General features: G+C 35.3%; 2 protein-coding genes across 2 annotated transcripts; one reads left to right on the plus strand and one right to left on the minus strand.

Moving 5' to 3' along the window:
* Nucleotides 1-4,731: 4,731 nt before the first annotated feature.
* Nucleotides 4,732-5,461, plus strand: LOC129296084 (pleckstrin homology domain-containing protein 1-like). The gene has a single exon (XM_054934683.1). It carries the CDS (start codon nucleotides 4,854-4,856, stop codon nucleotides 5,286-5,288), a length of 435 nt encoding a protein of 144 aa, XP_054790658.1. The 5' UTR covers nucleotides 4,732-4,853; the 3' UTR covers nucleotides 5,289-5,461.
* Nucleotides 5,462-8,752: 3,291 nt separating this feature from the next.
* On the minus strand, nucleotides 8,753-10,750 carry LOC129296086 (ammonium transporter 1 member 3-like). Its single transcript, XM_054934685.1, is given in 2 exon segments — nucleotides 8,753-9,274; nucleotides 9,277-10,750. Coding segments are annotated over 2 exon segments (1,395 nt in total). The 5' UTR covers nucleotides 10,400-10,750; the 3' UTR covers nucleotides 8,753-9,002.
* Nucleotides 10,751-15,447: the final 4,697 nt, after the last annotated feature.

Genomic DNA, 15,447 nt, shown 5'->3' on the forward strand with positions numbered 1-15,447 from the left:
TTTGGGTCTTTCGGTATGTGGGCTTGCAAGTCTGGCCTTATCAAAATATGGGCTCGAAAAGGAGTTTGTGGGTTTGGGACCTAACCTAGACTCAAGACCCAATAATGAGGAAGAGAACCATGATGCACCTGACGCGTGGGAGGGAGCAGACAAGGAGACACATCTGGAAGGGGGATGCTCGTGGATCACTTGAATTGTTTCAGCTTGAAGCTTGGCGAGTTTCATTGCGTAGGCCAAAGTTTAAGGTTGAAGACTGAGAATCCCATGCTGTACATTAGTTCTCAAGCCACCAATAAAACAATTCATCACAGCCTCTTCTGAAAGGTCCACCTCTGTCAACGACTCATCAAGTTGCTCTTCATAATCATAAATGGAATTAGTCATCTAGAGTTTCTTAATGGCAATCGTAGGATTATCTTCTTTAATGTCTGCAAATTTTTCTTCCGTCTCTTGAAGGTAATCTTCCCAAGAAATTTTTGAGAGCTGCCTATATTTCACGAAGGCAAGATGCCAACGTAGGGCGCATTTCTCCAAATGAATACTCAAGAGTCGAATGCGTTGCTCAATAAGTGTTTCATCCATAGCAAAGAATTGATGACAACAATAAGCCTACACTCTAAAGGCAGTACCCTTGAATTTTGAAAATGCCACCTTGCTGCGTTTGGTAGGCATAAAGTAAGGGGATAGGGGTGTGGGTAGAAGGCCTTGGAAGGAGCTAAACTAAGGGGTTGGAGGTGCTGAAGTTAATGGTGTGGCAGGTCTAGAGAATAATGGTGGAGCCATTGTATGTGGTGGAATGATGATGAGTTGTGGAGCTAGAGTGGTGGCATTAGATGGTTCACCTATTTTGAAGGTAGGTAGAGGTGGAGGTTTGTTGGCTATAGTGACAAGCTTAGTAGAGATATTAGCTAGTAGGTTGGAAAACTGGTTCAAGGTTTGTCTAATGTCAAATATATTGTCGGGGTTCTGGGGGACTAAGGTGGATTGCATCTCCAGTCGGTGTTTTAAGTCACTGAGTCTTTCTGTTGAGGACCGCGTATCCGCCAGAGCCATGGCCAGAGAGACGGTTCTGATACCTGATGATAAGAGAGGAAGAGAGAAGGGAAGAGAGGAGGAAGAAAGGGACTATTCCATTCATGAAGACCAAAAGGCACAGGGCGCAGCACATATACCTTAAACCTAGACACGTGTCAACCAAGGTCATACACTGTCAATGCTTCCTAGAATTCAGCAACATCTAAAAAGGCAATAACAACTTAACACATAAAGACAATAAAGCCCCTAAATAAGGCAGTAACATATAACACATTGGCACTAAATTTAAATCTTTGCATCAGTTCTGATTGAGTCATTAATAGTCAAAGATGTGGGCCACCTCAAAACATTATGAATATTGCAGCACAAATAGTTTCTTTGCATTTTCTTCTTCTTGTTGCAGTAAACTTCATTGTGAAGTCTTTGTTGAATATATTAATTCCTTTGCAAAATATCTGTTAACACCAATATCCGAAAGATTAGAGTATTTTCCCCTTGCTTTGTAGCTAACATTTTCATAATGAATTGCTGGTATGGATTGATAATGCGGTTCTTGCCTTGTCCAAGACATATAGATCTCTTGTGGCGGATACAATAAAATCTCTACCACATCATCAACAGGTATCCTTGAATTAGGACGTGTAAATGTCCCTATGTGAAATAAAGGACATGCTATTGTGAGCCTTGGCTTAATAGATCTTTTCTTCTAAGCTGGAAGGCATCTCATTCTAGTAAATAGTAAACTGTGTTCTGCTTTGATTAACAAATGTACTGCGTTCTGCAATAGAAAATTATCCAGTAATGGTTACCACATTAGTCCAATGGAATTCCAAAATGACAATAGAATGCAATAGACAAAGACTGATTAACCATGACAGTAGTTGAGAGGTTTTGAAGAGTAAGAAGTGATGAAGCATTTTTCAACTTTCTGGCTTCTACCGTTTCTTAAAGTGCAATCAATGTCAATCCACCGGATTATGTCATTCCAATCACAACGCTACTCGTTTTACTTCTTGATTACATTTCTTTGTATTTAAAATGATGTATTTAATATTCTATTTTGGACATCTACTACTTGCAGATTATCCTTTGTTCTTCGATGAAACATTTCCGTGGAGCAAAGAAAGATACAATACTTGGTGAGGTATGCATTATAGATTAATGAAATGGTTTAATTACATCATAAGTATTTATTTATTTCTATAGTTGTAATACCTGTGCAGTTATCCAAATCTTACACGGGCATATGCAAATCATCACTGATTCATCTGGTTGGAATTCTGGAATTTTCAAATATGTGCAGAGTGTTGAATGACCAGGTGTCTATGACACTGTTTATTGTAAATATGTTTCTTTAGACGTAGCAATATGCCATTGGATATAATTTGGAATTTATGGCGTTTTACCAACTTGGGAAAGAAGAATGATGAATTTATACACGAAAATCTGAGGGGCTTATTAAACTAGGACCGTCAAGGAGGACAAACTGAAGAGGGTGACCCTAAAAATAGATGAAGCTGATATTACCTTTGCTTTGTAGTTAGTTTTTAGACTTTTAAGCCCTTGTATATATGCCATTAGATTTTTCCTTTCTAAATAATTTCTATCAGTATTGGTTACTCATCATTCTAACAAATCGTTGTCATTTAATTTTATGATACAGGGAATCCGTTTCTTTAGAAACTGTCTTCAATGATTCTGCTTGGGCTAATGATTGACGGGTTTATTTTAGCTTGATGTTTGAGAATAGATTCTTCGCTTTACAGATTTTCTCAAGGTTAGAACCTCTTGCTATCTAATGTTTTTCACAAGTTCTTATTTTCCGAAGAAAGATAAGCTTACTGCTTGGCTGTTTTCAATTTCTTTCAATATATAAATTTACTGGATTAATTTCTGCACGCCCATATATGAAAAGGGCGCAAACAAGTTAAGCTATAAGCCCGTAACTTTAATAAATTACTAGAAATCCTAGAACACGAATAATATCAGTTATAGGTATAATTTTTCCTGATTTGAAAGGCATTCATAGTATTTATAAACTATATCAAGTTTCGAATTTCGACCACTTTCAGGCTTTTCTGCATATATTTCACCCTACATCCTAATGGCTTTTCTTCCTGGGTTCATATGCAGTTGACATCCAGCAATCATGATGGAAAAACAAGTTTTCTATTGTTTACATTATTTATTGATGGATAAACTATAAAGCCAAGGTGAATCAATTTCGCAGGAGTTTCCATTGATGAAGTGAAAACTTCTTTAAGTATAGAGTTCTCCGTAGTTTTCTTGATGACAACTGCGATAGAAGAAACATTGATTGCATGTAAGAGAAGCCCAATCATGACAATCAAGGATTGGACCTTTTCTCACAAAAATTCTGTATCAATAATCGGCATTCTTTTCGATCTTGTAGTTCTTGTTCATTCTCTTGTCTGTTGTATCACAAAATAATAAAAATATATATAACTATGTACATTGTTAGGAGGTAAATTATTGGTTAAGCATTTTTTGGCCAATGGGTTAAATATATTCAAGAAGCTTTTCTATCCAATTGGTGATTTATTATGCAAACACGTAGTTTGTGGTTGAAAAAAGAAGTAATTTCAGGTCGGTGTGGGGGCTTGTTTTTCAATTTTTATTTTTGTTTTTGTATTATTGTGAGAAAATATGTGAATTGTAGCTTTTATGGGGTACAATATCAGTAATCAGGAACTTGAAATTTAAGTCTTTATTAGTTGATATTTTTCTCTCATTTCTGCGTACTCTTAAAATGTAGAACTCCAACTTAACAAGCTAACAATTTAAGTTCCACGGTGATTGAGATTCTTTTTTTTTTTTTTCCTTTTGTTTTTTGGTGAAAGATTCTTTTGGTTTCTGCCTATGGAGTAACAGCAAAACTAGTTTCGTAACGTAGCAATTTTCTTATTTTGGAGATCAAAATCGGAGAAAGGTTCGATAATCTAGTACTCTTTATTTGGACCCCTGTTTTGAATCTCCATTTGAGGGTAACATCAACATATGGATTGGTAAGCAAAATACTTTGACAAATATTACTTCAATTCTCAACTCGGAACATTGTCCACGGAGAAATATGGGGAAATTAAGTGGAGTGTGCGATGGTGGGATGCGGGGTACAGATTTGATTCTGGAATTATCAAATCTAATTAGAAATAATGGGTTCTCATTTTTTTTTTCATTCACATAGATTTAAATTCATAATTTCATACTTCAACGATTATAACTCATTCTACTAGAATTCAGGCATGATGGCTGCATAGGGCAGACTTTCTTGCATCATCTGCCCAACACCCCTCTATTTTTGGCAATTGGCAATATCATCATTTGCTCGTCTTCCGACCAGGTATATTTGTAGGCCTATTTACCTTTGGAACCTAAAATAATGGTGGCTAATTATAAGTACTGATTTATAAAAATTTCTTTTAATTATAAAAGCTAAGTTAATTAACAAAAAATTTTGACTTTAAAATTAACTTACTTATTTTTAAATATAAATACTGTTAATTTATTACTAATGAAATGCTTGATTTTTTTTATTTATAAAATTTAAGATTTTTTTTCAGAAATTCCATGTACATTTATAGGATAAAAGATAATGATTGCCTTTATAAAAATATTTCTAAAAAAATAATCTGTTAAAAAAGATAAATGTTAGATATATAATGGAAGAAAAACACTGGAGTGTTTCCCATTGCCACCACCGGCAACTGTTTTAGTTGCAGAATTCGTAGGGAAAACAACGCAAATCTACCTTTCTGTCTGTTACGGAGAGATCGAGAGAGAGAGGGAGGGTGGGGTGAATGGAGAATCTATGGCGTGCTGCGACGGGTCAGGACCCGAGACCTGAAGACTACGATGGAATTGAGTTCTGGTCGAACCCTGAGCGAGCCGGGTGGCTCACCAAGCAAGGCGACTACATCAAGACCTGGCGCCGCCGCTGGTTCGTCCTCAAGCAAGGTAAGCTTTTCTGGTTCAAGGACTCCTATAGCGTCTCCCGCTCCTCGACCCCTCGCGGCGTCATCCCCGTCGGCTCTTGCCTCACCGTCAAGGGCGCCGAGGACATCGTCCACAAGCCCTGTGCCTTTGAGCTCTCCACCGCTAACACCACCATGTACTTCATCGCTGACACCGAAAAGGAAAAGGAGGAGTGGATCAACTCCATCGGCCGTGCGATTGTTCAGCACTCACGCTCTGTTACGGACTCCGAAGTCGTTGATTACGACAGCAGACGGTGACTTTGTGTTGCATGATTTACAGATGCCCTCGATTTGTGTGCATAATTTGTCTTCCCAGTTGTAAAATTTCTCATAATCTTATGGAATTTGTTACAATTTCAACAATATGTTGTGTGCCGGGTGTCTTGGATTTTTTTATTGATGTATAATATTTTTGGAGTTGATCTCATCAATCTCGTTGGGTTTTTCCATCGCTTTTCTGATTGTTCTGCTGCTGGAGTCGGTAGGCATCCTTCGTTGCATCTTGCAGCACATTCCGCTGAGCTCTGATTCAATTTCCATCTGGAAAATTATTGACGCCCAATCATTATCCTTTTATTTGATTGTTGCCGTTTGATTTACTGCCCCGTCTCGACTCTTCTCTAATTTTGTGGATTTTTTTCTTGTTGGTTATGACAAGTTGTTTCATGGATCCCATTATTCCTTTTTTCTTTTTGATTTTGTCTCTAGAGTTGTGGAAGGTGATCCCGTTGATCCAATGTCTGTTACTGCTTCTGTTTCCATTTTTTGTGATGGCTGAAATCTTATGATAACCTTAGTGGAAGTTTTGCCATAATCTGGTGTAGGAGTGTTGGACAATCTTCTAATATTTCTTTCCCAAGCCTCGTTAATCCTCTCTAGCTTGTCTCTCAGTTTTTGCTGCATTTTACTTTAATCTACTAGCTTGTTCAGTTTTTGGCTGAAATCTTAGGGCATTGCTTTTGTCTCTGACAAAACGTGATGCTGCTATTTGCTTTAATCTACTAGCATGTTATTCAGTCTTAGCTGCGATTTAGTTTATCACGCTCTCCCTTCTCCTGTTCTCCCCTGAATTGTATTTATTTCTTATATACGGCTGCGACTCTGCGAGCAACCAGTTTTTCCCCCCTTAGCCAATTAGTTTCAACTTTCGAGTGTCCAGTAGTTGGGGTTCTCTTTCCTTTCTTTGTTTGTATCATTAGAAATTTCTGTTTATCTCCAATGTTAAAGTTTCTTGATGCCTTATTTTCTGAATAATAAAAGTACTTTACTTTGTGCCACATATCTCTTATACTCCTTCAGGTTGATACACCAAATTAATTATGCTTAAAACCCAGAATTTGACTTCTTGATCTCTCTGCATTTCCTTTGAACTTAAGTCATGGAAGATTTCAACGTGTTCTTTTCTGTCTATCTCTGGAAGTGTCATGTCTGTACTGAGGAAATTCTAATCTTACTTTGCTAGTTGAGGTCTGTTTTCATCGCACAATCAGTTCACTACATCCTGTGCAGAATTCTTTCTTCCCAGTGGATGGAAATTTTAACTTGGATCTCAAAAATCCCTGCTTGCCTCACATGTTCTACTCATTTGCTTTAAATATATTGCTTCTGACTGTGATTGACATGGAAGATGCCAAGTTTATATGACGTCATTTTATGCTTGAGCAACTGTTTGTATGGCATCGTGTTGTGTTTGAGCAATTGAGAGTAATGAAGTGGCTTGTAGGTGTTTTATTTCTGGTGACGGGCCCTGAGGCCATTGTTGGTCATCATAGACAGCCTCTTTTAAGGCCTCATTTGGGAGAAAGGAGAATTGGAGAAATAGAAGAAAAGGAGGGGAGTGGAGGGAAAGCCACCCTATTTTAAAAGCACCTTAAGGGGGACCAATTGCATAGTATCAACTTGCTTCTCCTATCACCTAGAGGCAATCCTGAGATCTTTGTATGGGTGTGAGGTTGGCTGGATGAGGAGCAATGGTTCATATATTTTTCTTGATGGAGGACCAGGGTTACGACAATTGGGATTTGGGACATTTGATTTCGTTTCCCCTCAAAAATTGGCTATCGGACTCTGAAGCAGTTTTCAGTGGGAATAGCATTGGCCCTGTGCCGGTAAATTTCTTTGTTCTTAGAAGTGAAGGGACTTCTTTACCATTTCGATATGGAATGATATAACATGCTAGCTATTATGCATGAACTGTGGTGAGGGAATTTGCCAATTAGGATTGTTGCAGGGGAATGTAGATGTAATGGAAGCTTTGGTTTGTAAAGCCCACCGTTGTTATCTCACATAGTAAATTATCTACACCAATATATATTGAATGGTGTATCCTGATATTTTATTTCTGCTGATAAAGGTAGATAAGAAAATGCTTTATTTGGGGAACCAAAATCTTTTTTTTTTTTTTTAAAGGGGGTGGAGTGTTGGGGAATCTCGTCTGAACCGAGTTGAGAGTTTTGTGCTTCATGCAGTGATTTCTTACATGCTATTGTGCTTAATTTCTCGTGGTATTGAACTGCTGGATAAATTCTAGTTCTTATCTGGTTGTTATAGTTATCGAGTCGTGTTCGAGGTGATTTGATCCCCTGTCATCCAGTCCTGAGGACCCAGACTTCTGTTAACTTGCTGATTCTGCTTGCACTGCCTTTCTCATTTATTTACAGGACAATTTGAATATTCTGGAGATTCTGTAGTGTTTTGTTTTTTACTTTTTTCAAATTTCTGATGGAACTTTAGATATAACTATCTAATTGGATTAATTCGAATATTATTGGGCTTAACTGACAATAACTCTTTCAAATGTTTTTTTTTTCCATTTATACATACTGGAACACGATATCTTACATTTAAGTGGTCACAATCCCTTGTATGATATGTCTGATTGATTTGCTTCCTCTCGGGTTATACTTTTTATGGGAAGCGCCGTTTTGGAACTGCCTCACTGTTTTGTGGGTATCACTTTTGGCAAAATCCTTGAAACTGCTTTGTGCATGTACGAGTGTTCTGGTTTTCAATTTGGTAAATTGGTTAGCAGTCAGTTGTGTTTTCTCAGTTAATTAGATGCATGAGTTGTTGAGGACTCACATCACTTGTAGTTTGAGTTTGCAAGAAAAGCGCAATCAAAGTGGAAATCTAATAGTAATATCGCAAGGTCTGTTTGGATAATCCTTCATTTTATATACTGGCGGAAGAAAAAACTGCATGTATATAAATTAGGATCATTTTATACACTCACGGACCTGTGATGGATTTGTTAAAGCAGGAAACATTATTTCGTTGAAGAAAAGTTAAACTAAATAGTTGAGCAGGAATTGAGAATGCAAATGGAACACGTATTTTCAAGGGGCTCAGCAAAATGTCTTGTTTCCAATTGATTTTCCGCCAAAAACAAAGGAATATGGCATTTGATCATATAAAATGCTCCCAAGCCACGTGTTTAATTGCATGTCTCAAGTTTAACATTTATACATGACACATGTAAAGAGAAACTCTTATCGATAATAAATTAATTATCATGAAACTACGTGATACATGACACATGTAAAGAGAAACTGAACTAAATAACAACCGCAACATTCTAAAAGATTGGGAAAGGCACATAGTTAAACTTTTGAAATAAAATCACTAGACAATGTGCCTGATTGGATAACATTAATAATTAATTTTAGAAGCCAAAACTATAATTTTATGAAGAAAATATCAAAACACTCATACTAAACATCAAAATCAATTACGAACTTCATGTATTGCCTTTATTTAACGAATGAAGTGTTAGTGAAGTTGTGTAAAAGTTTGAGTAATAATCTCTGCATCTTACCAATAAATGATACATGCTGTAAAAAGCCGAAGTTGATGCACAGGAGGAGGCAAGCGTTTGGATTTGCAAAATGGTCAACAAAACTTAGAATTTGAATACCTTCTTCAACAGTGGAATGCTTAAAAAAAAAAAAACGAATGTTAGACCGTTCTTGAAACTCAATCAAGATTACGATCTCTAAGGCGAATATAATCGGCGTAAGATAGAGGGAAGTTTTCCTCTTGATGAGAATAAGCAGAACCTCCATGGGTTGAGATATCAAGGCCGGTAACCTCATCGTCTTTGGAGATTCTTAACAGCTTAAGCTTGTGTAAGGCATAGAACAAAGGGCCCATGGTAACACTAACCCAACCCAATATAGATAACAATTCAATAATTTGGGCTCCAACTAAAGCCCATCCACCTCCTAATAGAAGCCCATAGGGTCTGGTCCCCCAGTCACGCCTTTATCATAGACTTGAATCACAAACTCTTCCTTGGCAAACAATCCCGTGAATATCAAACCCCAAGCCCCACACCCACCATGTAATTGGGCCGCCTCTAATGGGTCATCATAGTTCAATTTCAGGGCCAAGATATTGAGCCCAATCAGGACCCAAGCTGAAACAAACCCACAAATAATGGCGGCCCATGGCTCAACAACCGAGCATCCGGAAGTGATAGCAACAAACCCCCCGAGCAACCCGTTGCAAACATCTATTGCATCCCAGTGGCCGATTATTAATCGCCGACCAAACAAGGTTATGATTCCGGCTGTTGAACCGGCTAATGTAGTCACAACCGCAGTGCGACTGATGGAGGTCCAATTACCCTCGTCGGATGTGTCAGGATACGATACAAGAATCTTATCAAATGAACCGGGATTAAACCCAAACCACCCAAACCACAAAAGGAACGTTCCAAGTACCACGAGACTTGCATTGTGGCCTCGGAACGGCACTGGGTTGCCGAACGCGTCAAACCGGCCCACCCGAGGGCCTAATATGACCGAACCCCAGAAACCAGCTACAGCACCAACCAGATGCACCACTCCGCTCCCAGCGAAATCAATAGCACCTGACCCCAGAAACAAATGGCTCGACCCAGTACTGAGCCAGCCGTCGGAGGACCAGACCCAATGGACCACAACTGGGTAAACAAAGCCCGTAAGAAAAAAACTGAAAACGAGATAAGCACTGAACTGGGCTCTCTCAGCGATAGACCCACTTGTGATGCCTGCTACGGCTATTGCAAAAGCCCATTGGTAAAGATAGAAACTGTAATCGTAAGTGCCATTAGGAATGCTAGCGAGAGCAAACAGATTAGTACCGATGAAAGGGTTAGAACTGGCGCCGTCGCCGAAGGCAAATGCGAAGCCGAAGAGGTAGAAGGAGATGCTTCCAACGACGGCGTCGACGACATTGGTGAGCATAATGTTGACGGCATTCTTAGCTCTGACAGAGCCGGCACAGAGCATGGCGAAGCCGATTTGCATGACGAAGACGAGGTAGGCAGAAAAGAGGAGGAAGATGGTGTTGAGGGAGTATGTAACACTTTGCTGCCATGAGGCCTCCATGAGTAAGGGAGACAAGGAAGAAGCAATGAAAATAGAAAGGTTGAAGATAATTTGATTTGATAATGCGGAGTGTGTATGGGCGTGGTGGGTTTGAAAAGTAGTTAAGGAAGATATTGAGGATGATTTTATTTGATGACGAAGAACTATTTTGTATTTTGTTTGTTTGTAGTTGAGGAGAGTTTGAAAGGTAGTTACAATAAGCTGTCAGTGAGCAAGCGGGCGTTCGCCTGTTTGGTGAATGTATGTTGAAGAAGACGAAGAAAGGTAGTTACAGGAAGATGGAGATAAAGAACAAGGCGAATTCCGAGATGGAAGGTAAAACTGAAAACTGAAAAGAAAGAAACAAGGTGGAGAAGATGCAGTTCTGCCCCTGATTTGCCATGGAGAAAGTTTATCGAGGTCACCGTGCTACGATGTTGCCCCAGGGGATTTTTGCTTGAGAATAATAAATATATTTATCAGAAGTTTTATCAAAAGTCTGACAAGAAAAAACTGAGGAGGCAAGAAGTTATCAAAAGTTTGAATTCCGGTGCACTGACAATTTTTTGAATTATATATTTTGAAAAGTGTTTTTGAATATAATATTAATAATAAAGATTTTAATTTTTATGCTTTATAATTTTTGCTAAAAAATATGTGACTAAAATTTTAAATAATAAAAAATAAAAATTTTAATATATTATAGAAAAAATATATAAATAGTTCAATATATTTTTTTATCTTTAATTATAATATCTCATCCCAATTTATAATATACTTTTGGAAAAATTTGACATTTCAAAATATAAAATATTTTAATAAAAAATAGATTTTACTAATGATATTTTTCTCATTATATTCTTAATCTCTTTAATATTCTTTTATAAATAAAATATTAAATGAAGAGTCTTTTTAAAAATTTATATTTTTATTTTAAAAAAATAAAATTATCAAATGCATTTTTGTACAAAGGTGTTTTATAAATTGAGATGGGAGAGTATAATATTAGTCCTTAACAAAAGAACATAAGGAGTTGAAGGGTAGCATGATAAAATCAAAAATTAAGTACACACTTAACTCTCTCATTTAATACCAATGGCCGAGTGTGAGCTTTAAAAGCTACTCACTCTACGAAAATTCACTTTTGTGTGTGTTTAGTTTTTGATTTACATGTACAAAAGCATATCAGGGGATCAACTATTTCTTAAATTCAATTCAACCATGTTTGGAATGTGCATCTACACCTTTTTTTACCCAGGCAACATTTACATTTTAGGAAGTGTCAAAAACCAGATTCTAAAACCCAACTTTTGTTTATCCAAATGGACCCTTGGTACCCATGGATACATGAGATACGTTGATGATTAGCTGGTCCTGCCTAAAGGGAATAGTTTAAGCTAAAGCCTAAACCAAATGCCATAAGCAAAAGATTTATATTATATATATTATTAAAAAAATATAACTTTAAGTTCACACTTTACCGGGTGTTCTTATAAATTCTTATACTTTTTTTAGTGTTATAAGTTTTTACACTTTTATTTTTTGGTGTTCTAAATCCCTGTAACACTGATTATGAAAAGACTTAAAATATCAAAAAGTAAAAGCGTAAGAACTTAAAACATAAAAAAAAAAAATACAGCGACTTACAGCAAAATTTGGATAAATTATAAGAATTCAAAGTTATATTTTTTTCATATTATTATTATCATGCTTTGAAAACCGACTTGCACGGCTTTGGTATAGATCTTAAGTACTATAAACTAAATATTCTTCAATACACAACTTATTAAATATTTTATATTTAATCATTTATAATTTTTTATAAAATTATTTATCGTTTCTTTTGAATTATACTTTATATTTTTTTTATTATTTTTAATATGTTAACATTTTATCTTTATTAAGTTACCTTATTTTTATATTATTATTTAAAATATTTAGTCTAACATTTAAAAGTGTACTAATTTATTTAGAACTAGCTTGATCACGGTTCAATTCAGATCATACCATTAATTTGACGACTGATCTGATTTTTATTAAATTATATATGTACTTAACACTGATGTATGTATTTTGGAACCAAGATCGGATGCGTCATGGGACAAGAAGTCTTAATCTATTGAATAAGATCCACTATATAAATTGCACAATTTCATTGAAGTCTACCTGCAATTCTTTCAATAAATTATTAACTAGAGGGTTTCAATCCATGACATTCTTAACTGTCAATTTTTTTAAAATATAAAAAGTAAGCTCTGCTGATTATCTGCCTCTAATTTTCTCTATAGTGCTAAAGATTAGCCCACGGGTATGCTCATGGATCACAAAAGTAAGAGTTTTTTTTTTTTTTGGTTATTTCAAGAGAAAAGACTTACTTTTTATATGGCTAAAGATTAGCTCAGGGGCCCGCCAAAGATCTGTTAATAGTTAATTATATACATACTTTATAGGGAGAATTTCATTCTATGACCAAGGTGGGTACATATTTTCTAGGAAAAATATCAATTAAAAATCATTAAAAAAAATTTATATTAATTAATGATTATTTATTGTTAAAATTTGAATGGATACTTGTTAATTCAAATTAATATTTATCAATAAGTATCCATTCAAATTTTAACAATAATTTATTCTAAATTATTAACAGTTCATTTGGGCTTTTTTATTTTGATTTTGATAACAACTAATTCTTGATTAATATAAATTTCTTCCAACAATTTTTCACCGCTATTCTTCCTATTTTCTAATCACACCCAAATATTTTTGAAATAACAATACAAGTTTTAAGGACTACAATGAAATTAAGTTTCCTGGCAAGGTGACATGTTTACCTATAGTATTTAAACAAAAGGAAATGGGCATATGAGAGAAGCCATATTTGCAAGTAAAATTATAGACTTGACAGTAACATAAGACAATTTATAAGTAATATTAAATGTCAATGATTTAACAAGTCCTAGATGGTTTTTACACAGGATGAATATTGCACAAGTTATATTCTAGTCTTAAGATTTTACAATTTACAAGTGAAGCTATAAGAGAATCTGTATTAATTTGAAGACAAGTATATTATCAAGTTTTACAAGATATTTTACTTGTGCAGTTATAATTTAACAAATCATGTATAATTCACACTTACAAGGAGTTGACAAGTTATATAAGGCAATCTATAAGTTCTTTTAGACATTTTATAAATGACATTAGTAATTTAACGAGCTAATCATGAATAGTTTTACTCGAGATAAATATTACATAAATAATATTATAGCCTTAACAAGTAATGTAAGGAAAATTATACTTGAAGTTTAGGAAATTTACATTAGTTTAAAGACAGGTACATTATCAGACTTTATAAAAAATTCCATGCTTATGCTTGCACTTGTGATGGTATGCCAAGATGCACCCTAATGAATCAAACATCCATTTAAATGTACAAAAGAACTTACATATATGACACATTCAAAATATTACAACCCATTACCAAAGAGTATATGGATTGTGTATATGTGCACAATAGTTGTTTCCCCAACTAATCAAAAACTCTAAACTGAGTTACATTAATGTGCATAATGAAGAGTGCTTGTGCTTTGTTGCAGCGTTGATTTAGGCAAACTTTGTATAGGTGAGGGTGGTGATCCACTTTGAATACGAGCAGATAGAGTTGGGCTTTTTATGTCCAGGTCCTATATTGGTGGAGAGAGAGAGCTTTTATCCAAATGTATTTGACCTATCCTACAATCAATAAATTATATTAAATAATTAACAAATCATGTCATGAATTTAACAAGTAATTTTACAGCCAAAGGTAAAATATTAAAATACAATACTCCAACATCTAATTCTGAACATTTTATAACTGTCCCAGCATCAAACTCCTTGTAATCAATGTACGTAAATTCAGATGTATTAATTCAATGCATGTACAAATTACTTCCTGCAGACTTATGACCATTAGAAACTAATATTTCTGATTATTCCAACACCATTAATACATTTTAATGCATGTAGTTAACTCTATATAAGGACAAAATGCTTCTCAAGAATCAAATGCAGCTTCCTTACCAAAGCAAAGTTAAAGAATCCACCAGAAGCAAAAGGTAATGGGATTCCTTAGCTCAGACCTAGGTAATGGAACCCTGGGCAAAGTAAACGCATAACGAAAATCACAATCCCTAATTAAAGAAGCAAAACTCCAATTTCTTGTGCTTGAACTATAGGCTGCCATCTCGACTTCCCTCCAACTGCAAAAGCAATTGTATCTAACAAGTCATATGAGGGGTAAACCCTCATTTAAAACCTCACATGCCCAAACAGATCCAAGAAATAGCCCAAAACTATGAAGGGCTTGCCATTAACATGACTTCCAACACTGGCTTTTTCAGTGAATGATGTTATGTAATGTCATGAGGCACTTCATCAATACTTTATAGATCAAGTTTTCTTATATAAATAAATAATTTGTTTTCATATATTTCATCTTTATTTTTGTGTGTGAATATAAAAGATAATTAATCTATTATTAAAAGGTTAATTTGTACAATTAATTTAAGGTAATTGTTCTTATAAATAAGTGTTATGTGGTATTTAACACTTTCCTTATACATAATCGATTCTCAAACTTTTTTTGCAGACCATATTTTCTATTATACAATTTTTCAAGGTTTTTTTAAAATTTTGGGGATAACTTTCATGTTTTACATTTATCAACCTCCCCTCATTGGAAAAGTTACAATTAGGGCGTGACAGTATTGGAAGAAAGAAAGAAGCGAGAAGCAGCGACGGTGATAGCTGTCGAGGAGGAGGAGGAAGAGCGAGAGAAGAAGACAGTGACTAAGCCTATTAGTCAAGCCTCTTTTTTTTTTTTTATATGAAAATTTAACTGAAGGTAATATGATCATTTAATTAATAAAATTTATTTCATTTGAATCTCGTTAGCTTGCAGTGAATTTTCGGTACTTTTTGAACCTCATCTATAATTAAATCTTATTTATGATCCTATAATAAAATTCTCCCTACTTTATATAATTATATTGATAATGATTTTCTTTTGGCCAGAATATAGATAATGA

The sequence above is a fragment of the Prosopis cineraria genome, unplaced genomic scaffold (assembly GCF_029017545.1).
Source record: "Prosopis cineraria cultivar Desert tree isolate PC_DT_omini unplaced genomic scaffold, ASM2901754v1 PC253, whole genome shotgun sequence".
NCBI classification, from domain to species: Eukaryota; Viridiplantae; Streptophyta; class Magnoliopsida; order Fabales; family Fabaceae; genus Prosopis; species Prosopis cineraria.